The 27,038-nt window shown below is 44.0% G+C and overlaps 1 protein-coding gene and 1 pseudogene across 5 annotated transcripts; one reads left to right on the forward strand and one right to left on the reverse strand.

The window, feature by feature from the left end:
- Nucleotides 1-18: 18 nt before the first annotated feature.
- Nucleotides 19-25,685, reverse strand: ZSCAN25 (zinc finger and SCAN domain containing 25). 5 transcript variants are annotated; one of them, XM_032872621.1, is made up of 7 exons: nt 25,643-25,685; nt 24,209-24,320; nt 22,481-22,898; nt 20,978-21,179; nt 20,303-20,394; nt 19,544-19,670; nt 19-122 (listed from the first exon to the last, which is right to left on the reverse strand). In XM_032872621.1, the coding sequence occupies exons 3-7, from the start codon at nt 22,865-22,867 to the stop codon at nt 82-84; spliced, it is 849 nt and encodes a 282-aa protein (XP_032728512.1). In that variant the 5' UTR covers nt 22,868-22,898; nt 24,209-24,320; nt 25,643-25,685; the 3' UTR covers nt 19-81. The 5 variants fall into 5 exon arrangements, with proteins under 5 accessions (XP_032728512.1, XP_032728509.1, XP_032728508.1 ...); XM_032872618.1 differs by lacking the exon at nt 19-122 and adding an exon at nt 13,002-15,448 and having other exon boundaries at nt 22,481-22,895; XM_032872617.1 differs by lacking the exon at nt 19-122 and adding an exon at nt 13,002-15,448.
- On the forward strand, nt 4,214-4,311 carry LOC116876595 (annotated as a pseudogene).
- Nucleotides 25,686-27,038: the final 1,353 nt, after the last annotated feature.

Genomic DNA, 27,038 nt, shown 5'->3' on the forward strand with positions numbered 1-27,038 from the left:
CTGCTCACCGTAAGAAAAGCATCCTCAGAAGACTTCATCACAGTGCTGGGTTTAAAATAAGGACTCAATAAAAGTACGCTGTTAATAAATGCTAATGACGACCATGACAATGGCAGCACACACTGCAAAAAAACAAAACAAAAAAAAAAACTTATGTCCTCTCTCCCCATGATTCAGTCTTAACCAATACCTTTTATATCTCCCCTTCCAAGGAAAAAGAGCTACCAATCCAGCTGGTCAGAACCTAAAGAGTTCAATGGTGCATATTCTATGAAGGTTAGTGTGCCCTTCATCCAGGAATGAAACCCCCTTCCTTTCAGCCTGCCCCTGGTTAGTCCTCTTCTATTCATGGTCTCCTTGGCGTCCCCATTTTGGGCCCAGCCACCTCTCTCTATAATACACCAGGGCTAAGCACGCAGATCCTCAATTCAGATTTGGGGCTCAGAGTGGGAAGAGGGTAGGCCCAGACTATTTTCCAACTCACCTTTGACCAGTGAGTCCACAATGGAGGTTACCAGTTGTAACTCAGACACTAACAAAGTGGTACTCTGGCTCAAAGTTTGCTATTGTTCTTTGAGCATATTGTTTCCTTGGGAGCTCTCAGGAGTTAGGATGATTGGCAGGGCAAGATATAGGCTTTCCTGGGCCTCTGACCATAAAACCACAACAATAAACAACAAAATCTCACCTCAAACCTATAAAAAAGATGTGAAGAAAAGTTGACGTCAACCACCCTCCCAGACTTGGCAGCATAAACCCAATCCCATGAATGTACCAGAACATTAATTTTAATTTTAATTTAAAAAAAATATGTATTCAAGAAAGGAAGAAAAATAGTTCCATTATCCACATTTTAAAATAGCACTATTAAGTACCACTAGTAATAAAGTGGAAGTATCTTCAAGAATAATGAGGATAATAATAATAATAATAAAGAATAATGAGAATAGTAAATATCACCTATACGGCATTTTCCAAGTCACATATAACCCTTTCATCCCAATACCTTCTCATTCCCACTGGATGCCTTTCCACACCAGCGGACCACAGCTACATCCAGTTAATACATACAGTTTGAACTCAAGTGACAATTCCGTACCAGTTACTATATTCTGGGCACTGGGGATATATCAGGAAACAAAACAAAGTTTCTAATTTCATGGAGCTGATGTTCCAAGACATGGGGAGGAGAAGAGGGGGGAAAAAAAGACTGTGTGTGTGTGTGTGTGTGTGTGTGTGTGTGTGTGTGTGTGTGTGTGTGTATATATATATAGTCAGAAAGCTCTAAGTGCTATAAAGAAAAATATATCTAGGTCAGGGAGTAGTAATGATAAGGAATGCAACCGTGGAACTGTGGCAGGGTCATGTTTCAAAGGTTCTGTTTTGGAAAAACAAACCACCCAAACTTAGTGGCATAAAATAATAGCAATCATTGGGGCATCTGGCTAACTCAGTTGGTGGAGCATGGGACTCCTAAACTCAGAGTCATGAGGTCAAGCTCTGTGTTGTGCAAGGAGTGAAAATAAAGGTAATAATAAAACAATAAAAAATAAATAATGCTTACCTAACCAGGGCTATTACAGAGTTCAAGCAAATTCTTATATATAAAATACCTGTAATAGCTAGCAGACACTCAATAAATATTAGTTAACGATTTTTAAAAAATAACAGCAATCACTTCAATTTCTTAATTTTTTTTAAGATTTTTATTTATTCATTTGTCAGGGAGAGAGAGAGAGAGAGCACAAGCAGAGTGGGAGAGGGAGAACAGGCTCCTCGCTGAGCAAGGAGACTGATGTAGGACTCAGTCCCAGGACTACAGGATCATGACCTGACTGAGCCACCCAAGCATCTCAGCAATCATTTATCTCTCATCTTTCTGGAGTGACTGTGTTGGGCAAGGCAATGCTCCTTCAGGGTTTGTCATGTGGTTACAGACAAAGAGGTTTGGGTGGGAGTTATCCTGAAGGATTATGCATCTAATGGTCATTGCTGGCTGTCAACGAGGACCACAGTTGGGGCTGTCGTTGTTGGAATATCTATCTGTGGTTTGTCTGGATGACATGGGCTTCCTCACAGCATGATGGCTCTGTCCCAGGGGCAAGAATTTCCAAGTACTTTTCATGACCCAGCCTGAAGAGTAACAGTATCACTGCCTTCATATTTTATTTGTTAAAAGTGAGTCACTATGGCCAGACAATATTCAAGGGAAAAGGAATTAGACTTTAACTCTTGATGGGAAGAATGTCAAAGAATTTGGAGACACGTTTTAAAAATATCACAGGTAGTTTAGGGAAGGTCTCTCAAAACAGAAACTCACATAAAGAGAGAAATAAAGTCATAAAAGGTCTTGAGAAAATGGGTTCCAGACACAGGGAACAAGAGCACAGCCCCTAAGAAAGAGTGTTCTTGGCATGCTGGTGAACATGCTCCAGTAAGAACTGTTAGCTAAGTCAAGTTTTTTACTTTTGCTCCAAGAAGAGAAGCCTTTGGAAAATTCTGAGCAGAGATGTGAGATGATCTTATTTATATTTTCTAAAGTTCTTTTATGATAAAGAAACTACAGAGTGGAAAGGAAAACCATCAGCTCCCTGATAAAGTAGTGCAAGAGAGAAGATGGTGACTTGAACCTGAAGTGCTGGAGGTAATAAGAAGCTGCTTAGCCGTGTGTGGGTTGAAATAGAACTGGTAGAATACTGATGGTTTGGATTCAGGGAATGAGAGAGAGGGCTCTAGGCTTTATGGCTTGAGCAACTAAGGAAATGCAAGGTCTATCCACTAAGATGAGAAGAAGGAAAATAAAAGAAGTTTGGATGGTGGAGAGAAAACACAGAGTTCAGTCTTGTGGTAAGTTTGAGATGCCTATTTGATCTTCAAGTGGGTAGCTCTATCTATAAGTTAGAACTCACAGTGGAATTCAAAGCCCCCTGGGATGTGGCTTCCCCACCCTCTGCTATGCCACTGAAACAGATCTCACCAATATTACCAATGATTCTCTAAGTTGAAAGGCCAGTGGCATGAAACGCATTCCCACTGTTGTGCAGCCACACCATCATCCATCCGCAGAACTCCTCGTTTTCCAAAACTGAAAGTCTGCCCCCATCTAACACTAACTCCCCATTCCTTCTGCTCCTGGCACCTGGCAACCACCCTTCTACCTTCTGTCTCTATGAATCTACTTTAGGTACCTCATCTGAGTGGAATCATATAGCACTTGTCCTTCTATTTCAATTACCACAGTGTCTTCAAGTTTCATCTGTGCTTTAGCATGTCAGAATTCCCTCCCTTTTGGGCGCACCTGGGTGGCTCAGTGGGTTAAAGCCTCTGCCTTCGGCTCAAGTCATGATCCCAGAGTCCTGGGATCGAGCCCCGCATTGGGCTCTCTGCTCGGCAGGAAGCCTGCTTCTTCCTCTCTCTCTCTCTGCCTGCCTCCTTGCCTCCTTGCCTACTTGTGATCTGTCAAATAAATAAATAAATAAATAAAATCTTTTTAAAAAAAAAAGAATTCCCTCCCTTTTTAAGGCTAAATAACCCATTGTATGAATAAATCACATTTTATCAACTCATCCATTGATGGACACGTTGGTTGCCTCCACCTTTTGACTATAGTAAATAACATGGCTATGAGCATAGGTGTATAAATATCTCTTTGAATCCCTGCTTTCAATTCTTTGGGGTCTGTACCCAGAAGTAGAACTGCTGTGTCATAATAGTAACTCTAGTTTTAATTTCTTGAGGAACCACCAAACTGTCTTGCAAGGCATTTTTTGCATTTTACATTCCCACCAAAAGTGTACAAGTGTTCCAATTCCTCCACACCCAAACTAAAAGATTTTTTGAAAAATGAAATCTCTAGTAAGCATCTTCAGGGGAAAGTTGCACATCTTTGCTATCTGTCCCTAGTTTGGGGTTAATCTAATTCTTTTTTTTTTTCCTTTTTGCTGTTACACTTAGTAAATTAGGAAAAGAAAATGAAATGCAGGAATATAATACATACTGAGTAAAGATCTAATGTTGAGATAAGGTATTAGTGTGTGCTGTTATGAATGGAGTTATTCTGACCATGATATGGTCTATATAAGTGGTAGTCTAGGTATGGATCTCCCCTTAGTTGATGCCTAGAGTCAGCTCCATGTAAACAAACAAGCTGGGTGGGACAATGGAACAGTTTCAATAAAAAGGTGGTAAGGAAATAGATATAAAACTGAGAACAGTGCTCGCTTTGACAGCACTTAAAGTGGAATAATACAGAGATTAGCATGGCCCTTGTGCAAGGATGACATGCAAATTCATGAAGTGTTCTATATTTTTGTATGGATAGTTGAATCACTAGATTATACACCTGAAACTAATATAACACTGCATGTTAACTCACTGGAATTAAAATTAAATTTTTGAGAAAAGATCCAGGGGGTTGAGAAAGAGAATTAGGTTTGCTATCTCTGCTTTATAAAGCACACATGCCCTTTGTGATGGCTTCTCCCAACAAAGTGACAGCCAAATCTACAAATGGCTCTGCACTCAACGCTTTCCCTCCTTTCTCTTCCTCCCCCTTACCTTCTTGTTCCTTCAACAAATCAAGACATCCCTTTACTTTACTCAGGCACAAAAGAAGACATCTTAGGATATTTTACTGAGAAGCCAAGGTAAAATAAGAGGATACAACATGTCATTCAAAAGAAGGCAAAAGGGAAGGGTTTTCTTCTTGAATAGAGGTCTGAACTATCTAGAATCCAGTCTACTGTTGAACTTGACTTCTGGATCGGGACTGATTCTCACTTGCAAAAGCTGTGCTCCTTCCCAAACTCTACTATATCATTTCAGTGGTCTCCTCATCAATGCCCTTGATATCCTCCAAGTCCTCCTCTAAAGTTATGTAGAACAAAGACCTATCAGTTTACTTAAAAGGATACTGTTAAAGATCTTTTACAGACACAGATCTAGAACTTATAGGTACAGTTCTGTTAGAGTTCCTAACAAACCCTCTGTGACACTCAGACTCTCCCAGTTGTGTCACAGCTGCTTTGCTGTGCTCTCCACATCCAGTCCAGCACCTAGTCAGGGATAAGCACAACCTCATCTACATCAGGATTCAAGCATTTTTCCAATGAGCTGCACCCTTGGGATGGCCAAAGAAAAGTGCTTCATCCTCCTCGCCCGTTATGGGGACATAAAAGTGGAGTAAAGCAATGGCATCCAAGAAAATTGGGGAGGGACAGCCACCACGGATTCATTTAAGAAATCTTTCTTAAGCACATTTATTAAGCTGGACATTACGGTGAGCCCTGAGACAGAATAGTGAATGGATTTCTGACCAAAATAAATCAGAATCAAAGTATTTTTCTAGGGAGAGATCAGGATGTAAGTATCCTGTATTGTTGAAGAGATTCACGTGTTATGGCTACAACCTGAAAGGAATAAAATAACACTTTGCTCTAAGTCATGCCTTGCTGTCCTGGGGCCATATCTGCTTTGGGCTGGTAGGGGTAAACTTCAGGGTCTGTTCCAATGTTTGAATGGGTACTCCGGTGAAGCCACATGTTTCCCACAATGGAGCTATCATTCCTGAAATTTATGTGATTATCACCTGAAGGGCTGCGTAAAATGAAGATTTCCCGCAGACAAATGCTCCTTCTACAAATACATTTTAAACAAGTTCCCCAGATGATTTTGATGTTAAGTGGCCTTCAGATAATACTGTGAGAATCTCTGTTGAAAAGCATTATTAAAAGATAAACTGAAATTAAAAATAGAGCTTCCCAGGGCGCCTGGGTGGCTCAGTGGGTTAGGCCTCTGCCTTCGACTCGGGTCATGATCTCAGGTTCCTGGGATCGAGTCCCGCGTCGGGCTCTCTGCTCAGCGGGGAGCCTGCTTCCCTCTCTCTCTCTCTCTCTGCCTGCCTCTCTGTCTACTTGTGATCTCTGTCAAATAAATAAATAAAATCTTAAAAAAAAAAAATAGAGCTTCCCTATGATCCTGCAATTGCACTACTGGGTATTTACCCCAAAGATACAGATGTAGTGAAAAGAAGAGCCATCTGGACCCCAATGTTTATAGCAGCAATGGTCACGGTCGCCAAACCATGGAAAGAACCAAGATGCCCTTCAACGGACGAATGGATAAGGAAGATGTGGTCCACATACACTATGGAGTATCATGCCTCCATCAGAAAGGATGAATACCCAACTTTTGTAGCAACATGGACGGGACTGGAAGAGACTATGCTGAGTAAAATAAGTCAAGCAGAGAGAGTAAAGTATCATATGGTTTCACGTATTTGTGGAGCATAACAAATAACACGGAGGACATGGGGAGATGGAGAGAAGGGAGTTGAGGGAAATTGGAAGGGGAGGTGAACCATGAGAGACTATGGACTCTGAAAAACAACCTGAGGGTTTTGAAGGGGCAGGGGCGGGGGGTGGGAGGTTGGGGGAACCAGGTGGTGGGTATTAGGGAGGGCACGTATTACATGGAGCACCTATTACATGGAGCACCGGGTGTGGTGCAAAAACAATGAATACTGTTATGCTGAAAAGAAATTTTAAAAAAAAAAAGAAGAAAGAAAAATAGGCACTCTACAAATGAATAGGTAACAAATTGGCTCATTATGTGAGGACAAAATGTAAAAAGAAAGGATTGAGTTGTATTAATTAAATATGAATCATTGCTGTGAAAAAAAAATACCCTCTTTCCACAGGGGAAATAAAAAGATAAAGTGAGGCATATTAAAAATGTTTAGAGTTTAAGCAAAAATCAATTCCCATCAGACAGTAGCAAACCATTAGTGGCTAGCAGCCCTCCACCCATAGGAGGTAGCAGTCAGATATTTATAAACGTAGGAAGCAAAGCAGAGCAACTATTTGATTGGCCTTACAGGGGAAAGCCTATGGCTATTTGTGATTGTTTGCCCTTATGTTTCAATTTCTTTGAGGCACTGACAGACTTGGGTATGGGGTTGCTTATGTAGACTGCCAAGGCGTTAGAACTACCTATTTAATGGCCTCCTTGTTTAATTAATTTAACAGCATGAAGGACAAAACCTCAATCTGGAATACCGTAAGGATAGTCTTCACCTTGAATATTAAGTATGTCAGGGACTTGCCAATTCTACCACCAGCAAAGGCGTGAATACAGCTCAGCAAACTGACGGAGCTGGTTTTACTGAGCTGTTGACTACCACCCAGAGGCAGTAATTGTCTCTGCAGAATCATGGAAAGCAAGGGAAAGGTCCAAAGACAGTGGCGCTGGATCACTTGCTTCTAGATCTGCTACACTGGATCTTTTGAGTCAGATGCCATTATTCTCTGAGCAAATGATCTTCTAGAGTCCAACCCCATACAACCTAGTTACCTCTCCCACTGCTCCCCTGAGCTTTCTGAAGTATAGAGTAATTCAGTGTAGAGGTACAATGAGGGCCAGCTGGGATTTACCAGATGGTAGTGGGGATCATTTTTGGAGTAGGGGAGGGCAGAGAAGCTAGGAACAGTAAGGACACTGGAATGTTGCAGGTCTCTAGGTGTAACAGCTCCTGCTGATCTAAGAGTGCGTGAAGACACTGTTGTGGGCTGGAGCTGAGGTGCTCTGAGGTTTGCTAGAGCCTGGTGTTAGGGGAGCTTTCACATGTAAACCTATAGTCACCAGGTGGTACATAAACTCTATCACACACTAGAGGTGTCAAGTGAATGGTGTGCCTAATTCCCAGCATATCAGTTAAATCTAAAACACAAAACAACACCAAAAAGTGAGGCTTTCTGAAGACCAGTCCCCAACATCTAACAACCCTTCTCTTATTTCATATCCAACAATTCTAAAATTAGACTCATTTTTTTGCCTTTTAACTCACTGCTGCTCAAACCAGTTAACCCTCCAGATTTCATTTATTTGACCATCAACTTTGCCCTGATATAGAGGTCTGTCATAAGCACCAAGTAAGTTACAAATTGTGAAATAATTCCAAAACACTGTGAGACTAAATGCCCACAGGGATACCTGTACATTTGAATTAACCAGAACATGCATTAATTACCAAAGACACTCCCTGAAGCAATGGGTTAAAACCAGCAGGTTTGGGAAAAATGGTCCCTCACTTGGGGCAGAACGTAAAATGTGCCTAAAAGCACCTGGAGAGGCCATCAAGGCCTTAAGCAAATGACCAGCCTAAAGCGTGAGGTGAAGTATCATGCGAGTACACCGCAAAACCAAGCCCAGCAATGAAGTTACTAAAAACGGGGCTTTCCATGAAAGAAGCTGCCACATGAAATGTCTTCCTTCAAGTCACTGCATGAAGGAGCATTAGCCAAACACAGGCGCAGTGAAAAAAGCACAAAAATGAATCTGCATCTCTTGCCCAAGATGAGGTATGATTAATTCAGTGCATCTATTAGCTATACGCTGCATCACCCTCCTGCTCCCAGCTCAGGGCCATTATCATTGCACAAGGACTTGCTATGCTTTTCCTCCCACACTCATAACTAGTAAATCCTGTCAGGTGTCTGGGCTTCTTTTTTTTTTTTTTTTCTTTTTTCATTTTAAATTCTTTTTTTTTTTTAAGATTGTATTTATTTATTTGTCAGAGAGAGAGAGCACGTGCACAAGCAGGTAGAGGCAGAAGCAGGCTCCCTGCCAAGCAAGGAGCCCAATGTGGGACTCGATCCCAGGACTCTGGGATCATGACCTGAGCCGAAGGCAGCGGCTTAACTGAGCCATACAGGCATCCCTCATTTTAAATTCTTATAATAAAATAATTTAAAGTTTAAAGAAAAAGCTGCAAAAACAATAATGCAAAATACCCATATATCCTTTACCCAGATTCATTTATCATCGACACTTTTACCTTTTCTTCCCTCCTCCTCTGCCCTGCCTCCACCTCCCCTCTGTCTATAGATATATTTATATATTTGTGTACGTACACATGATGGTCCTTTATTCTTAAATACTTCACTGTGTATTTCCTAAGAGCAGAGATACTCTCTTACATAAGCACAACATAGTTATCAACGCTAGTACTTTTAACATCAATACAATAATTTTATCTAATCTAGATCCATATTGCAATTGTGAAAACTGAACCAACAATGCTTTTTAAGGCTGCACAACACTACAAGGTGTGGATGTGCCACAGTTTTTTTAATTACTTATCTTGGGTATTTATGCAGCTCCCAATATTTTTGTGGTTAGTAATTAGGCTGTAATGAATAATGTATGTATTTTCATGTTATTAAAGGCATCTCTTCAAACCCATCCATAATTTTGTTAGATACTGCGGAATTCTCCTCTGCACAAGGTTGCACTGTTTTGCATGCCATTAGCAACACGAAAGAATTCCTGTTGCCCCACAAACTATCCACAGCACGAACTGTCGAGCTCTGGAATTTTGGCCAATCAGATGGGAAAAAAAATCTCTCTCAGTGTAGTTTTAATTGGAATTTATTTTAAGTGAAGTTCAGCATCTTTGAATATGGCTAATAGCCATTTTCTCATCTTTTCTATGAAGTCAAGTTTGTCAGTTTTTCAATGGGATTGGTTTGGGGTTTCTTTTTTGCCTTTTTTTTTTAAGTTCCTTGTATATTAGAAATATTAGAATTTTGTGTTATGTTGCAATTACTTTCTCCCAACCTATCATTTGTCTTTGCTTATTGTTTCTGCCATCCAGAAGTTCTCAAAATTTCTATGTAGGAATGCATCAGTCTTTTCTTTAATGCCTCTGGATTTTCACTCCTAGATTGAAAGTCTTTCCCTGAACCCGTGTTTTAGAGGAATTCACATCCACATTGTTTTCTGGTACTTGCATACTTTCATTTTCATATTTGGATTCCTGATTCATCTGGAGTTTATTCTTGAATGTGATGTAAGAAATGGGTCTATTTTTTTATCTTTCCCCGAATCACTGTCCAATTATTCCAATAGGACTTTAAAAAAAAATAAATCTCTGGGTGGCTCGATCCACTGAGCACCTGTCATCCGTTCAGGTCATATCTCGGAGTCCTGGGATTGAGCCCCACACCAGGCTCCCTGCTCAGCGGGGAGTCTGCTTCTTCCTCTCCCTCGGCCCCTCCCCCTACTCCTCTCTCTCAAACAAATAAAATCTTAAATAAATAAATCTGCCCAGTGATCCAAGAGTCCATCTTTATTACATATTAGATTTCTGTACAGACCAAGGGCTATTTCTCAACCTTTCCTGCTATCCCATTGGTCTATTTACACACAAATCCCACAGTTTTACCTGCTGGGTTTTTTCCCATCACTTATTTCCCATTCCTTCCATTAGTACCTCAATTCAGGCAGCAGCAACCCTTTGAAATAAAAGCTGGAGAAACCTTGTGAGAAGATTGGCTCTCAATGATACACTACTTACCATTCTACTTTTCCTGTTCATATAACATGCTGAGCCCTTTTGCAGGAATCAATGATATTTCTAGATGATACAGATCAGGTTTTCCTCAACTGTTTCAGAGACAGAAATAACAAGCAGACAGCTCCCTGAGATGGGTGTCAAGGAGGTATAAATTGTACCACCTCTTTTTGCCAATCTATCTGAAGGTTAATCTACTACATTCTTCAGAAATTACAATTTTTACTAAGGAAGGAAAAACAAATAAGACGAGCTCCTGCGTTTGCTGTCATTTCCTGGTCTCTGGCCTCTCAGAGGACAGTGCTATGGCAAGAGCATGTAGCAGTGCAGCAGTCCTTTTACTGGAGCCTATCTGCTCTTCCAGAAAACTAAAATTGCTTCTCCCAAGTCCTGCTTTTCAAGGTACAACACCTGCATTACCCAACCCTTTCCACCCTCTCTCTCCTGGCAGTTTAAATTCCCAGCAACAAACACAAGGGAGAACATTGCCTGTCCTCCCTGTTGTAACAAATTTTAACTGAAATTTATTAAAATGTGTCCATACTAGGGACAGTTTGGACACAATAAATCTCTAGAAGTGTGTCCTTCAGAAACTGAGATAATAAAGGGAGAAAAAAGTAAGACAGGAATACAAAATTGTAGGAAGCCCCAGTAAATTTCTTTGGCTTGTAGAATTTCTTAAGTGATTTTAATAGGACTGTAATTGGTGGCACAATAGCTAGAGATGACTGCCGTATCAGGAAGGCCACTAGAGGCTACACGATATCTTGGTTCTTCCTCAGGCATCCTGACGATCCTTCTAGCTACTGAAAAAAGGCAGAGATCCAGGACTTTCATGCATTCAAATATTTACTGTGTGCCTTGAAGACCTTATGGAGAAAAAAAGGTTGCCCCTGACTGCACTAAGTTTAAGTGGCCCCACAACGCACATGCATTTACAGAGAAGATGAATCTAGGCCCCAAGCAAGTTCTTTGTGATGTAGAGGGTCCATGGGAGATGCCTGCCTAAAAGGAACTCAAAGCAACAAGCCAGGCTGCCTGCATAGAAACCACCTGGGTTTTAGATTTCCAGCCCCCTATCCTGAGATTCTATTTCAATAGCTCTTGGCTCTGCACGGCAATAATACAATTAATCTATGTGATCTCTCATAAAACTCCTTTGTTTTCTATAAAGTTAGGCTGGGGCATTAAGCTTAGCAGGAAATTGCTCTAGTCCCTGGGAGGCCAGTCCTTTTAATAACTAAACCATCTAATTCATTTCAGCTATTATCCTGAATACTATAAGCAGTGATTCTCAGCCAAGGGTCAATTTTGCCACCCAGGAGACATTTGGCAATGGTGGGAAACCTCCTTAGTTGTTACAGTTGGGGGGTGCTACTGGCATGTAGCAGGTTGAGGCCAAGGGTGCCACACCACATCCTATGATGCACAAAACAGCCAGGACAGCCTCCAAAACAAAGACCTATCTGGAATAAAATGTCAATAGTGCAGCGGTCAAGAAACTGGCTAAGTTTAAAAGAGCAAGTAAACTCTAGAGCAACATGTTCCTGATGGTTACTTTCCTCATCTCAGAAGTGGATGAAGTCAGCTTGCGTTGCATGGTGAACCTGAAACCAACTTACTTGTTAGGAAACAAGGGTTCTGGGGGCACCCAGGTGGCTCAGTGGGTTAAGCAGCTGCCTTCAGCTCACGTCATGATCCTAGGGTCCTGGGATCAAGCCCCAGGTCAGCGGGGAGCCTGCTTTTCCTTTTCCTGCTCCCCCTGCTTGTGCACTCTGTGAGCACTCTCTCTCCCCATCAAATAAAATCTTTTAAAAAAAGAGAGAAAAGAAACAAGGGTTCTACTTGCCCCTAGGCTGGATGGGATAAAAGACAAACTGGAAATACTGAAGTACAATAAATCAGGCTGCAGGTAACAGTCGTGGCATACATTTTGAAAAGCAAATGTTTAATATAGTAACTCCCCAGGACAGACCTTGGCAGAAAGTTACCTGGTTTTCTCACCACCCAAAGGACAGAGTCATCAGTTAAGTGGCCGCCTTCAGCTCAGGTCGTGGTCCCAGGGTCCTGGGATCAAGTCCCCACATGGGGTTCCTTGCTCAGCAGGGAGTGTCCTTCTCCCTCTGCCTGCTGCTCCCTCTATTTGTGGCTATCTGACAAATAAACAAAATCTTTAAAAAAAAAAAAAAAAAAGGCACCATAAGGGACACCTGGATGGCTCTCTCAGGCATCTACTTTCAGCTCAGGTCATGGTCCGGGGGGTTCTGGGATCAACCAGCATCAGGCTCCCCCCCACCCCAACCCCTGCTCAGCAAGCAGGGAGTCTTCTTCTCCCTCTCCCTCTGACCTTCCCCCCACTCATGCTCTTGAGCTCTCTCTCTCAAGTAAACTTTTAAAAAAATAAAACAACATGGGGAGCCTGGGTCACTCAGACATTAAGCATCTGCCTTAGGCTCAGGTCGTGATCCCAGGGTCCTGGGATCAAGCCGTGCATTGGGCTCCCTGCTCAGTAGGTTGCCTGCTTCTCCCTCTCCCACTCCTCCTGCCTGTGTTCCCTCTCTCACTGTCTCTCTCTCTCTCTGTCAAATAAATAAATAAAACCTTTTTTAAAAATAAATAAATAAACAGATAAAAATAAAAGGCACCACAAGACAAATCACACCTTGTAATTATAGTAATCAGACTCACTCACTCAACAGCCAGCATTCGATGGCACAGCATTACAATACTGTAGTGTGGTCCATGCTCATTACACAGAATTTTAAGCAGAATATTCCGGAATTTTATACAGAAATGAAACCCTTTAGTAATGGCAAAATAAGAGAGCATAAACAGTTACAAATATTGTATCTTCTCGTTATTATGTAATTTTAAGTGCCTACAAACATCTTTTATTTTTCCTGAATTGGCACTCATGCAAAACAGATCACTACCACCTCAACATCCCCAGTTGGTGACCAAGAGCCTCTCAAATGACAAGGATCTAGATGTACCAAGACTATTTAGTAACAAGAGGTAGGTGGCGAACGCATTTCAAGGCAAGACACTGATAGGACCAAGTACAAAGGTGCAGATCCCAGGTCCACAGTGTTTACAGGAGTATCAGTGGATTCCACCTTAGGTGGTTCTGAAGAGCAAATATATTCACTAAAACATAAGCTCAAGGTCAAGGATCTTTTCCCCCCATTTTATTCACTGATATACAGGAAACACCTAGCCAAGTTCCTGTTGGGCCTCAATAAATGTGTAGAATGAATAAAATAAGAATAGAAAAAAAAATCATCTTACATGCTACAGTGACATTAAATGGTATTAATTAATACCAGTTCATTGTTCAGATTCATTTAATTGTATCTATATAGAACTGAATGTTTTTTAAAAATACTTTCATGTTTATTCAGTGATCAATAACAAGATATTAACTTCCTAATGGATGTGTGAACTGTTGTTACAGTACAAGTAATAATGGGGAAACTTTACAGATGAGAGTACAATGGTACAGAGACAAAGGGGGCTACAAATAAAGTAAAATAAACAAAGCTGCCTGAGAGATCCCAACAGGGGAGGGAAAGATCCAGCACCTGAGCAGCAGGGCAGAACGACTAAGCACCAGAAGACTATCTTCTCACACAGCACTTAGCACAAACGTAACTTAGAATGCCTGGAGTTATTAATGTTTCTGTATGTTTCCACCACTAAATCACAAGCTCCGGGGGGCTCAGGTCTCATGTGTCTTGTTCACCACTGTGTTCCCAGCACCAGGCACATAGCTGTTCAATAAATATTTGTTAAATGGAAAAGAAGAAAGAGTCTGAGCTAATGATCTTGCAGGTAGAAACAGCCCTCATAAAAAAGAGGCTTAAGCTGTCAACATGGGACAAAATTTTGCCTTTACTACCAGATTTGCTCAAGAGGCAGATAAGAACATCCCACCAACGGAGGCTCTGAAATTCAGGATATCCTTTCTCCAAAAGATGGTGAGAAACTGTTCACATCACTTGGATAAGAGACATGAGGAGCTGTGCTCTCTGGAAACTCAAAATAAATCAGGCCTTTCCCTGGTTGTTTAACAACAAATGGAAAGAAAATGGGTCAAAGTACCTTTCTGCACCCCATCACTCTTCAGTCCCCACCTCAAAGCCCTTCAGTGAATAAGGACAAATGCATCTTCCAATGAGGTCTTCCTCCAGTTGCGGTCCTGAAAGATTCTGCACTTTCCAGGACCTTCTATTGGCAAAAAAAGGTGCATTTCAGCATGGCACACTTACTGCGCCAGGGTCTCCTGGCGATGCTGAGTCTTCTGGTGCCGATTAAGGATGGATCTCTGGTTGAAGCTCCTCCCGCAGGCAGGACAGTGGTAGGGCTTCTCCCCAGTGTGGATCCTCTGGTGTCTGACCAACCGTTCCCCTTTACTGAACCGCTTCCCACACACCTGGCACCCGTACGGCTTCTCGCCTGTGTGGGCTCGCCGGTGCACAGCCAGGTTTGCATTCCTGCTGAAGCTCTTGCCGCACTCACAGGTGTAGGGCTTTTCCCCCGTGTGAGTTCTCCGATGCACCTGCAGATGCTGTCTCCGGGTGAAGCTTTTCCAGCAGTCACCACACTTGTAGGGCTTCTCCCCCGTGTGACTCCTCTGGTGGACCTCGAGGTGGTGCCTCTGGCTGAAGGTTTTCCAGCACTCGCTGCACACGTAAGGTCTCTTTCCCAGATGTGTTCTCTGGTGCTTCATGAGGTACTCTCTCAAAGTGAACCCCTTCCCACATTCGACACACCCATAGGATTTCTCTTCTTCATGAGTTCGCTGGTGTCTGACAAGATTTGAGCTCCGACTGAACCCTTTTCCACACTCAGGGCACTGAAAAGGCTTCCAGAAGGAGCTGTGGGTCTTAAGGTCATCCGGCAGGGGTATGACGCCATGCTGAGGAGGCGGCGGCCCCGGCATGTTTCCCACAGAACTACTGGGCTCCTGCTCACAGGTTCTTCCAAGCTCAGGGCTCTGAAGAGTGGCATCCCCAAACCTCTCTGATGTCACCCGAGCAAGCGCCCCTTTGAGGTCTGACTGCTGGGTTTTAGCCTCCTTTTCCTTGCTCCCAATGCCTACAGGACAAAGGAGATACAGGCTGATTCTACAGGAACTATGAAGTACATTTATACGTTAGAATCTGGCTCCTAAGGGTGTCCCCCTCACAATTCCTTCTTTTTCCCTCTGACTGAAAACCTCAATACAGTTTCCTTTCATTGACTCTAAAACCAGACTTTGCTCTACTTTTCTCCATCTGTTTCTGACTGTTTGTGTCCCTAACCCCCCAAATTCATAGGTTGAAGCCCTGTACCCCAATGTGATGCTATCAGGAGACAGGGTGTTTGGGAAGTAATAAGGTACAGTCATGAGGGTGGAGCCCTCCACGGGATTAGTGTCCTTAAAAGCAAATGAAGAGAAACCAGAATGCTTTACACAGAGGTTATGTAAGCACGATTCCTCACGATGGGATTAGTGCCCTTGTGAAGAGGCAGAATCACAAGATGGATCCCTCAATTGTCCACCCTGTGAAGACAGTGAGGTGGCAGCTGGCTGCAAGCGAGGAAGAGGGCACTCTCCAGACACTTAATGTATAGGAACCTTGATCTTGAACTTCCAGAATGCTGAGAAATAAATGTCTGTTGTTTAAGCCACACAGTCTATAATATTCTACTATAGCAACCCAAGACAAGACAATCTCTGTACCTTTTTACAGAATACTCTGCCAAACTTTAACACCCACTCACTTAACTTTCCACTAACTCGGACTTTCATTTCCTTCTAAATCTAATTCAGTGATTTCCTTGAAGAAACATGCCCTGCTTGCTCTCTTCAGCTAATATATACTGATCAATATATATATATACTATATACTGATCAAGCATTTTGCTTATCCTACACTTATTTGTTTTTAAAGATTTTATTTATTTATTTGACAGACAGAGATCACAAGCAGGCAGAGAGGCAGGCAGAGAGGGAGAGAGGAGGAAGCAGGCTCGCCACTGAGCAGAGAGCCAGATGCGGGGCTCGATCCCGGGACCCCAAGATCATGACCTGAGCCGAAGGCAGAGGCCCCAACCCACTGAGCCATCCAGGTGCCCCTATCCTACACTTATTTATACACTATCTTACTGAAAATGCTATTTTACATCCATCAAGGTGTCCTGCCTTCCCTAGAGATTATAAACCTATTCCAGGGATGAGCTACTTGGAGTTCTACATATCCTCCCTACGCTTGCTCAGCAAGTAGTCCCTGCTCAAACTGCTCCCTCTGCTCCCAGATCTTACTAATCTAGGTCTCCTAGGAGCCTGGCACAGGCTTACCAGCTGCTGGATGAATGAATGAACCCACTCTGTCACTGACTTCTGCCAGACTGAAATGCCTGTGAATGCTACTGAAATGCCTCAACCCTTCTCAGTGTCCTTCCTCTGATCCCTCTCTAACTCTCTCTAAATTTAAACAGAACAAATATTTATAGAAGAGGAAGAAGATGGAAAAAAAAAAAAAAAAAAAAAAAAAAAGGAAGGCTCTAGGGAGCAAAGGAGCCAAGACAGGAAAAAAAAAAAAAAAAGACAATGGGCACCTGGCTGGCTCAGTCCATGGAGCGTGCGACTCTTAATCTCAGGGTTGTGAATTCAAGCCCCACGCCAGGTGTAGAGATTACTTAAAAGTAAAATTTTTAAAAAGAGAAAGAGGGGCGCCTGGGTGGCTCAGTGGGTTAAAGCCTCTGCCTTCAGCTCAGGTCATGATCTCAGGATCCTGGGATCGAGTCCCACATCGGGCTCTCTGCTCAGCAGGGAGCCTGCTTCCTCCTCTCTCTCTGCCTACTTGTGATCTCTGTCAAATAAATAAATAAAATCTTTAAAAAAAAAAAAAAAAGAAGAGAGGGACACCTGGGTGGCTCAGTTGGTTGGACGACTGCCTTCGGCTCAGGTCATGATCCCGGGGTCCCGGGATCGAGTCCCACATCGGGCTCCCAGCTCCATGGGGAGTCTGCCTCTCCCTCTGACCTTCTCCTCGCTCATGCTCTCTCTCACTGTCTCGCTCTCAAATAAATAAATAAAATCTTTAAAAAAAAAAAAAAGAGAGAGAGAGAGAGACAACAAGCAGAACTTAGGAATGGGAAGGGTCCTTTCAGGTGAGGCTGCTAAAACACAGAAAGAAAAATCTCGCATGCCTCTGGACCTAAACAAAGATGAAGGACACCAGTGTCACCTCAGATGGATTCTTTCATAAACTTTCCAGGGAATACAACTGCACAAAACATAACTGTAGAGTTCCAATTTTCATAATGAATATAACCATGTAAACAGCATCCAACTCAAGAAACATTACCAGCATCCAGAAAGCCCTCTCCCATACCCTCCAGTGACTATATTCTGCCCACCAGACAAACATGCTATCCGGACTTTGATCACCATAAAGTGGCTTTTGCCTGGTCTTGAACTTTATGCATTGGATCCACACATTGCTTCTAGCTGCTTCTGCTCATTATTATGCTTTTAGGATTCACCCACATGGTGGAACACAGCTATAATTACACTATTTTTTTTTTTTTTTTTTTTTTTTTGCTGTTGGTAGTATATGCTTTTACACTGTCAAGAATATACTGAAATCTCTTTATTAACTTGGCTGATGTTCATGTGGGTAGTTTCCAGTTTTGAGACGTTATGAATAATAAAACTGAAACTAAATGCAAAGCACGAGCTTTACCTGGACCCTGAGGAGATGCGAGTATGTGCCAGGTATTACCTAGCATGGAATTCTGATTTCTCAGGCCCAATCCTACATGGCTGTCAATGAATGGGACTAAATCCCAGGACGATCTGAAGGTGGAGACAGCTGGTAGATAGTATGGGTGGTAAATGGACCTTGGCCCACCCAGACTCAGCATAAACACTTAAGGAAGTGCTTCGGTTGTTTGAAACAATGGGAAGAGGACAAGCATACAGCCAGACTCTCTAAAACAATCAGAATGGCCAAGGACACATAAAAACCCTCTGGGAACAGGAGGAGAACAGAATACTTCCAGCACATGGCAAGATCACTGGTAGAATTTCATCCCAAGGGGGATCAAGGTGCTGAAATACTAGTACCACCATCTGGGCCACTGCACGAGCTCCTGCACTGCACAGGTATGTCTGGGGGTTTCCACATCCTCTACTGTTACAGAAGTCTTACATCTCTTTGTAACATATGCTGGTAGCCTTTGGCCACTCACATCACTACCATGGCATGACAACCCTGTCCTGGACCCAAGTTTCCTAAGTCCTTCCTCTAGTGTCCCTTACGATACTCCATAATGACCATTATTATATACACCTGGGCTCTTCACCTGACCTGCTAAGATCACAGAGGCAAGCACCTTTAAGGCAGAATGTTGACCACATAAAATGCCAAATAAACATTTCTGAGCCAATAAATAAATGCTGACTCATAAAAAAATTTGCACAACTAATAAAAATATCTGACACTACTATATTCACCAAGTATTAATCCTCACAACACCGTGAGATTTCTATAAACATTCCCATTTTGTGACTGAAAACCAGAGGCCTGAAAAGGTCACCTGTGATGCCCCAGGTCACAATCAGTAAGTGATGGAGCCAGGATGGGTTTACATGTGCTAAAGAAAAAGAGTGATACTCTGCTCGCTCTGTGACACAGGCCCACATGGACCTCTCTGGTTTCTAACATCCTTCTGTCCAAGCTCCTGCCATCCTCTGTACACACATCTCGTGCTCCAAAGGCTTCCATGCCGTTAGTCCAGCCCCAAAACAAAGCTGCTAAGGTGGGGCCAACACCCAGGGGGGCACTCAATAAATCTCTGCCAAGTAAACAAGATCAGAGGATCATCTTTTGCTCCTCTTCTGCTCTCGAGCCTGGGTACTCTTCAGTCACACAGTAGGTGCTCCAGGAGTCCTAATAAGCAGCCACTCTCATCACAGCCAGAATAACTACCTTATGATTTCTTGCCCCCTGACTGTTCCTGTCCTGACAGGAAAACACGTGGCCAGCTCCTTAAACCTGGATCCACTCTCTTTCCTTGGACCCATTTACTCATCTTCTGTCAGTAGTACCAGGTTCTAAAATCCAGGGCAAGGGTAAGTACCCTGACCTGTAGCTTTCAAAATTCCTCAGTTTCTTACCTTTGGAACGGAAACAGCCTTACCTGGAGCTGAGACCCCACAGTCTCGGGGTTCCACATATTCCCCAAAGCAGTCTATCTGGGCTGGGGTCACATGCCTCCATTCCTCCTCGGGGAAAGCCAAGGCCATATCTTTAAATGTCCCCAACCCCTGAAACAACAGAAGACTGCTATGGATAGAGAAATAATTCCAAGGTAGGAAGAGTCTAAAAGCAGGAGAGAACATAGGGGACAACACTCTAGGGAAGAATGGAGCAAGAAGACCAAAGGAACTGGGTCACTAGTGCTCTCGGGAGCAAAAAGGCCTACCTCTCAAGAGTTTAATGACAGGAAAGTAATGGACTCATCTGAGCCACTGTATTTCTAAGTCTCTGCTGCAGCCACTAAGCTTATACCCTCACAACCACAGAACCCAATTTCCATTTTTCAAATGCTTCAGAGCTGCTATTTATCCCCTCATCTAAAGCCTAGTGGTTTCTATCCATAAGGTCTTCCTCCTCACGATTAAAAGAGTAATCCTGAGTCAATCGGGGGAAAAAAAAAAGTCACAGAGCCGTAAAAGCAAGTGTATTAAGCCTTATGCCTGGACCCTAAGGCATAAGGCTCACCTCAACTTAACTGAGAATGATAAAGTGGAGAAAACAAACCTGTCACAACCATCAGAACAAGAAAGGTGAAATAATTCAACTTGTGGATAGCACTTTGTTGTGCAGAGAAACCTTAAGGAAAGTGAACCTCATTCAAAACAACGTCATGGTACCCAAGGGGAGAGGTACAGCTCACCTGGGATCCAGCGGTAAGGAACCCAGCTGCCATCTCTTGGTCTCTGGTGTTCACTGAAGGGAGGCCAGGACCAGCCTGAAGAACTGGCAGAGCTAAGCAAAGGGTAAAAAGCATAAGAAAGATTAGCACTGTCTTGAAGTTAACTTGTTCAAAGGTGTCCACTGCCTGACACACACAATCCTAGGAACCTTAAAGCTGGGGTGCGGGTACAGCCTATCCCGCTCTCCACTGGGAAGATAATCCCAACCCAATATGCCCTGCCCCTGAAGGCCAGCCAAGCTCCCTGGTCACACTCTGGCAATAAGCCCCTTTGAGATTCACTAACACAATGAAGTCTTAAATTACTTTCAGGGATATGGTCTATCTGCCCACTTAAAAAATAACCCTACATGTCACCCGCATATTTCTAGGAGGTTTCTAGAAAGGGATGTGAGGGAAAAGAGAAGAAAAGAAATGGTAAGAGAACACAATCCCAGGTACCCCGTGCAGAAATCAGAGAATCAAGATACAGAAAACAATTTCACTTCATCTGTTCCCTACTAAAGTCAAGGAAGTAACCAGGAAAAATCAGAATTACACCCCACAGGTCACTTCATTTAACAACTGCTGGGCTTAAAAAGGATAGGATCACAAAGCACGGTTTTCTATGTCCTTAGTTTACTGTTTGCATCTTACCCTGCTCCTGGAAGGCTTGTGTCCCAGCTCCAGGGTCCTGACTGAGTTGCTCCTCAGTGCCTTGGTCTAGGCCTTGAACTCCTTCCCCATGGGGCATCCCCCACTCGGGCTTGATCTCCACCGGCCCCAGGTGCACACCTGGTTCCCAAGGGCCTCTGCCAAGTGCTGTCTCCTGCTGCTCTCCCTGCACATGGCATGGAACCTAAGGACAGTCCCCAACACCTATTAGAATGAGGCCTGGGGGAGGAATCTGAATTAAAACCTAAAAAGATGGGGTTATGGACATTGGGGAGGGTATGTGCTATGGTGAGTGCTGTGAAGTGTGTAAACCTGGCAATTCACAGACCTGTACCCCTGGGGATAAAAATATATTATATGTTTATAAAAAAATAAAACTTAAATAAATAAATAAATAAATAAATAAAACCTAAAAAGAAAACCAAGAAAAGAACCATTCCAGCTGCAAGGGAGGGGAAGAAAAAGCTGGCTAGGTTCTTTCACAGGATGTCGGTAAGAAGGCTATGAGCAACTGTTATATGTCCATGCCATTCTGCAAGGGTCCCTCTGGCCTGACAGAATTCCCCCATGCATAATGTCAGAGAGGCTAAATATTGTTTGGTTGAGAACTTTAGCCCAAAACACTCCCTACTAGGAAAAAAAAATCCCCCAATTACAAATGCTAAAAGTAAAAAATACAAGCCCTGATTCCATAGTGAATTACCTAGTGAGAAAAACTAGCTCTAAAAATAGCAAGAAAAATCAGGACAACTCATATTGAGATACACTCACAAAAACAGGCCCCTTTGGGTCTACTTTTAAGCTTCTGGGCTGGGAGTAAAAAAATAATTCTTAGGATTATGGAGGAAGTCTGGGGTAACTACAGCAGGAAAGGAAAGATGAAATTAAGAAAGACAGTTACTTGCAAGCAAAACAGTAATGTTAAGTCCTGCTCTCTTCATTCCCAGACAATAATCAGGTGATTATACCAAAGAGTCACAGACAACGGCCAAAGTCCCAAGGGTTAGATGCAGTTGCCTCGTGTCACCAGAACACCATCATAGAATCGCTGATGTGAGCCACTTAAGTTGATATCCCAGATGTGGAAAATGCAATGTGCAGACCATGCTTCTTAGTAAGAATATTCACCCAACTGGAATTCTCTGCATTCTCACATGCATCCTGCCCAAAGAGGAATGAGTCGAGGAACCTTAAAAGTAAGGTTCTTTAGGCCTGAGGCTCACAAGGGAAATATAGCCAGGCCGCTCTCCTGATGACCAAAAAAGGAAGCTAACAGCCCTTCTACAAGCCCTGCACCTTCCCTGAGAATGGATTTTCTTGCTGAAAACTCCACTGCCCTCCAGAAAGTACTTCAGGGAGTCTGGGAGCAGAGGAAGGAGACTGTATACCTCATCGACTCCCACTGCTTCCTCAAACCTTTCAATTCTTTAAATCTCCCCTTCCCACACCAATGAAACAAGACCCAGATTCCCCCTTCTCACCCACCGCCTTGGCCTCCAATGTTCTCTCTGTGAAGTCTTCCACCATGGCCACAAGAGCCTTGCCATTCTCCAGGCCATGCTCCCGAATCCAGGCATAGAACTCCCGAGGCAGGATGGTCAGGAACTGCTCCAGCACCAGCAGCTCCAAGATCTGCTCCTTGGTGTGCAGCTCAGGCCTCAACCACTGGCGACAGAGTTCCTGGAGTTCCCTGAGGGCTTCCTGGGGACCAGCTGCCTCCTGGTAGCGGAACTGCCGAAACCTCAGACGAAAAGTCTCCGGACTAGGGTCCTCCCTTCCCCTGCCCCATGGCAACTCTTTCTCCAGCTTTACCACAGGAACACCCATCGGCTGCTGAGGGTCTTCTGCCATCCCTGGACGCTCCTTAAGCATCTTCACAGCCTCCCAGAAGACTGAGTGTGTGCTGGGAAGGCCAAACAAACAATAATGGAAGCATAAATGAGAAAAAGGAAAAGTCAGTCCATCCCAGTTCTGTGCCTACCATCAATGGCTCTTCTGCTGGAGAACATGACAATTACTTTCAAAAAACTGAACATATATCCTGAAAATTACATCAATTCAATTCAGTAAGTATATGCTAACTACCTAGTATGTGCAGAAAAATGTAGAGACTTGACTTTATGCCCACAAACACTGCAGGATCTCATTAGGGAAATAACACTAAAATCAGAGAATATAAAATAGGTTATAATTAGATCAGTCACACAGACCTACTCTTCCAAAGGTGTAATACATTTTCAGTAAATGTATATGCCAAACCTGCAAAAACTAGATATATAATACAGATGGGGTGCCTGGGTGGCTCAGTCAGTTGAGCATCTGCCTCCGGTTCCAGTCATGATCTTGGAGTCCTGGGATCAAGCCCTATATAAGGCTCTCTGCTCAGCAGGGAGTCTGCTTCTCCATCTCCCTCTGTGTTCTCTCTCCCTCTCTCTATAAATAAATAAAATCTTAAAAAAATATATATATATATATATAAAATATAGAACAAGACAAACACGGCACTTACCCTTTGATACTCTTATACTAGCACAGCAGAGAGAAAAAATATATACACGCAAATAAATTAAAATTATAAATGGAGATAAGTTCTCGAAAGGAAATATGTACGGTGCTCTGTTAATGGAGGATGAACAACTTGAAGAACAATTTTCTGAAAATATGACATGTAGGCTGAGACCCAAAGGATGAGAATGAATCAGTCATTCAGATTTTTCCAGGCATAAGGACTGAGACCAGAAATTACTCTGTATTATCTGAGAACAAGCCAAAGTGCAGTATGGCTTCTGCAGAGTTAAGTGAGTGACAGCGCTGCACGAGAAGAGGCGGCAGAGGCAGGCAGAACCAGATTATCCAGGAATTGGGACACACTAAAAATTATGAGTTAATCTTACTTTAGCAGGGAGCCACATGTTTTATAAAGGTCATTTTGCAAGGCACCTGGGTGGCTCAGTCGATTAAGTGGCTACCTTGGGCTCAGGTCTGATCTCAGGGTCCTGGGATCAAGTCCCATGTCAGGCTCCCTGATCAGTAGAGCGCATATTTCTCCCTCTCCCTCTGCCTGCCACTCTGCCTACTTGTGCTCTCTCTCTGTGAGTCAAATAAATAAATAAAATCTTTAAAAAGAAAAAAAAAAAAAAAGAAAGGTTATTTTGCCTGTGGTATGTCAATGGACTATAGTTTAGAGGGGACAAGAAGGGAAGCAGCACTTACAGTGGTCCAAGCAGGAGAGGCTCAAGATGGCGACAAAGCAGTCAGTCAAGACATATTCTGGAGGTAAAACCAACAGACTTGCTAGTGGCTTGGATGTGACCGTGTGCTCAGCCTAAAGAAAACAACAGAGTGACACATATATATCATTGTAATTGATCAAAAGATTTTTAACTTCTGGGACGCCTCAGTGGCTCAGTCAGTTAAGGGCAGACTCTTGATTTCCCTCAGGTCATGATCTCAGGGTCCTGGGATCCAGCACTGCTTTGTGTTCTCGCTCAGCACATGGTCTGCTTCAGGATTCTCTCCCTCTCCCTCTGCCCCTCCACCCCCTGCTTTCTCTCTCTCAAATTAAAAAAAAAAAAAAAAAAAATTAAGATTTTTAACTCCTGTAGGCTCTACCAGGTAGAAAGCCTGTGAGCACATACTCTCATTCAATACCATTTAATAACCATTCTGTATAAGGAGTATCACTCCCCCTACTTTTCAAATGAAGAAACTGGAGCTCTAAGAGGTTAGATGGCCACCGTCTGCCTCCCAAAAGATAGGGTGCAGATAAACCACAGGGGGAGCCAAAATGAGAGAAAGGTTAATGTTGGTTCAAGTACTCACGAAAAAAGAAGGGGCTTACACTAGACTGGGTGAGTACTATTCAATTTCACGATGGGTTCAGGTTGGGGGTGCACGGTACCCAGGCTGGGGAGTCTGACCTGGGAGTCGAAAGTGGGGAAGGAGCTGGGTTTTTAGAGAAGGGAAAGATCACTCTTAACCCACAGAGAATAATCAAACTGGCAGGAGGTACTTCCGAAACTTCTTAATATCCTATTGGGTGCTCTGCACTTATACACCCTTAAGCCCATTTTTCATTTTCAGTCCATTCATTTTTCTCTGCTGCACCAAGAGAGATTTCTCTAGCGACTTCCCAGCTACCTCATGTACTCACTCCCATTCACACTCCCCTGTTGAATTTAGGGCGCTACAGCGTGTCTCCGACTACCACACTCCCTGAAGGCGCGCAAGGTCCTTATTCATTCTTCATCCCTGGCCCTTCACGAAGAGAAGGCTTGAAGGAGAAGCCATTCTTTACGAGAGAGTCCCGCGTCTTATCTAAAATGGCTACTTTCAATTTTCAGAGAGGGCCGCGCTGGTTCCAGGTCTCGAGTTCGCGGACGCCCCGAGCGCTGAGGTAACCCTGGCCAGGCGGGCCCAAGTCCGCTCCCACCTGAGCCCCTGCGTCCCGCCCCACCAAGGCCTCCGTGCCGCGGGAGGTTTCTCCGGGGAGACGCGCCGCCCGCTGCCTCAGCCCCGCCGCCGCCACCGCAGGGGCCCCGAAACGCTGCCCCGCGGCCGCCTCAGCCCGCAACGGCCCCGAAACCCTGCCCCGCCGCCGCTGCCGCCTTTGCCCGCCGCCCCGCGTCGCCCCAACCCAACACTCACCCGCAGCCCCTCAGCAACGCCCGCCAGGCCCGAGCGCTCAGAGGACCGGATGTGGGCCGCGAACGCTGTCAGACAGGTGCGTGAGGAAAGAGCCCCCCTTCCGCTTCCTCTCTAGGACTCCCGGAGGTCGGGGAGTCTCTATGGTCGCCGGTGGACTGGGTCTGTTCCGGCCGACTGAGCGTCTCTCCCCAGGCTAACTCGTGCCCTAGAGGCTCGAGGTCCTCACGGTCGTCAGGTCTTTTGGCGCCTCCGCGCCTTGGCATCTGCTTTCCCTTCGTGAGAAGGTCCCTCCAGACACACTACTGGACGTGAAGCCTCTTTCAGCGGGCTTAATAGGCCAACACGTGCTTATTCCGCGCTTCTTGTACTTTGCTCGAGGCGCAGGGGCCGAGGGTGACGGAGGGAAGCACCGAATTCTATAGGTTCGCATAAGAGGGGCCTCCCCCCCGAGTAGTTGGGAGGAGGGAGTCAGGGAAGACTTCCTGGAGGAGGGGAACCTCAGCTCAGATTTGAAGGGTGAGTTTTTAAAAAGTGAGGTGAGTGTCCCCAGTGAGTGGGGAGGGGTTGACGGCATTCCCACACCACCCAGGCCACTGGAGCATACGGTTAAACTTAGTATTTCAGCTGGTGAGCTAAAGGCAATGGGGAGCCATGGAAAGGTTTCAAGGCGGGAAGGGACACATTTTGAAAAGATGCTGCTGAGAACCCTTCAAGAAAGACCGAGCAAGAGGGGAGGGAGGTGGAGAAACAAGATGGCTGACTGTTGCGTAAAAAGAAGCTTAAGAAGCAGTCTAGGAGAGAGAGGATGGACAGACCTGGGACAGTCCCTGAGACCAGAAATTGCCAAGAAGGATTCAACAGGAAACTTACTGGGGAAGTAACATTGCCACGGTTTGAGGATTGATTGGATCTGGAGGATGAGAGAGAAGGTGAAATAATTTGGTAAATGACCAAAGTCACATATATCGATAAGAATGAACATTTTAAAAGCAAACAACTTGTTGGTTATCTGGAAAGAGATAATGTTGGGTCCATACATTTATGACGCATTCGGGACCAAGTCCACTGGGCTCAGAGGATCACAGATTTTTTTATATTACAAATTATGTAATCAATCCACCTTGGGAATAGTGTTGGATAGCCTCCATCCGCTAACATGCACTCACATCTGAGAGTTATTAGACAACCTTGACATCCAGGGCCAAATGAAACTGCCTGATTGGCTCAGTCTATCTGGGAACACTGAGCTACTCCTAGTGATATCAAAAACCTTCCATCAGCTTGCCATGGAAAAGAGACAGAGAAGAGAGCATTCTGGCAGAGGCAGGAGGAGATTGGATCGGATCACAGGTTTCCAGGGCAGCTTTGGAGAGGAATTGGGAAGAAAAGATTCAAA

This window comes from Lontra canadensis, unplaced genomic scaffold (genome assembly GCF_010015895.1).
Source record: "Lontra canadensis isolate GAN:19392208 unplaced genomic scaffold, GSC_riverotter_1.0 scaffold45, whole genome shotgun sequence".
NCBI lineage: Eukaryota > Metazoa > Chordata > Mammalia > Carnivora > Mustelidae > Lontra > Lontra canadensis.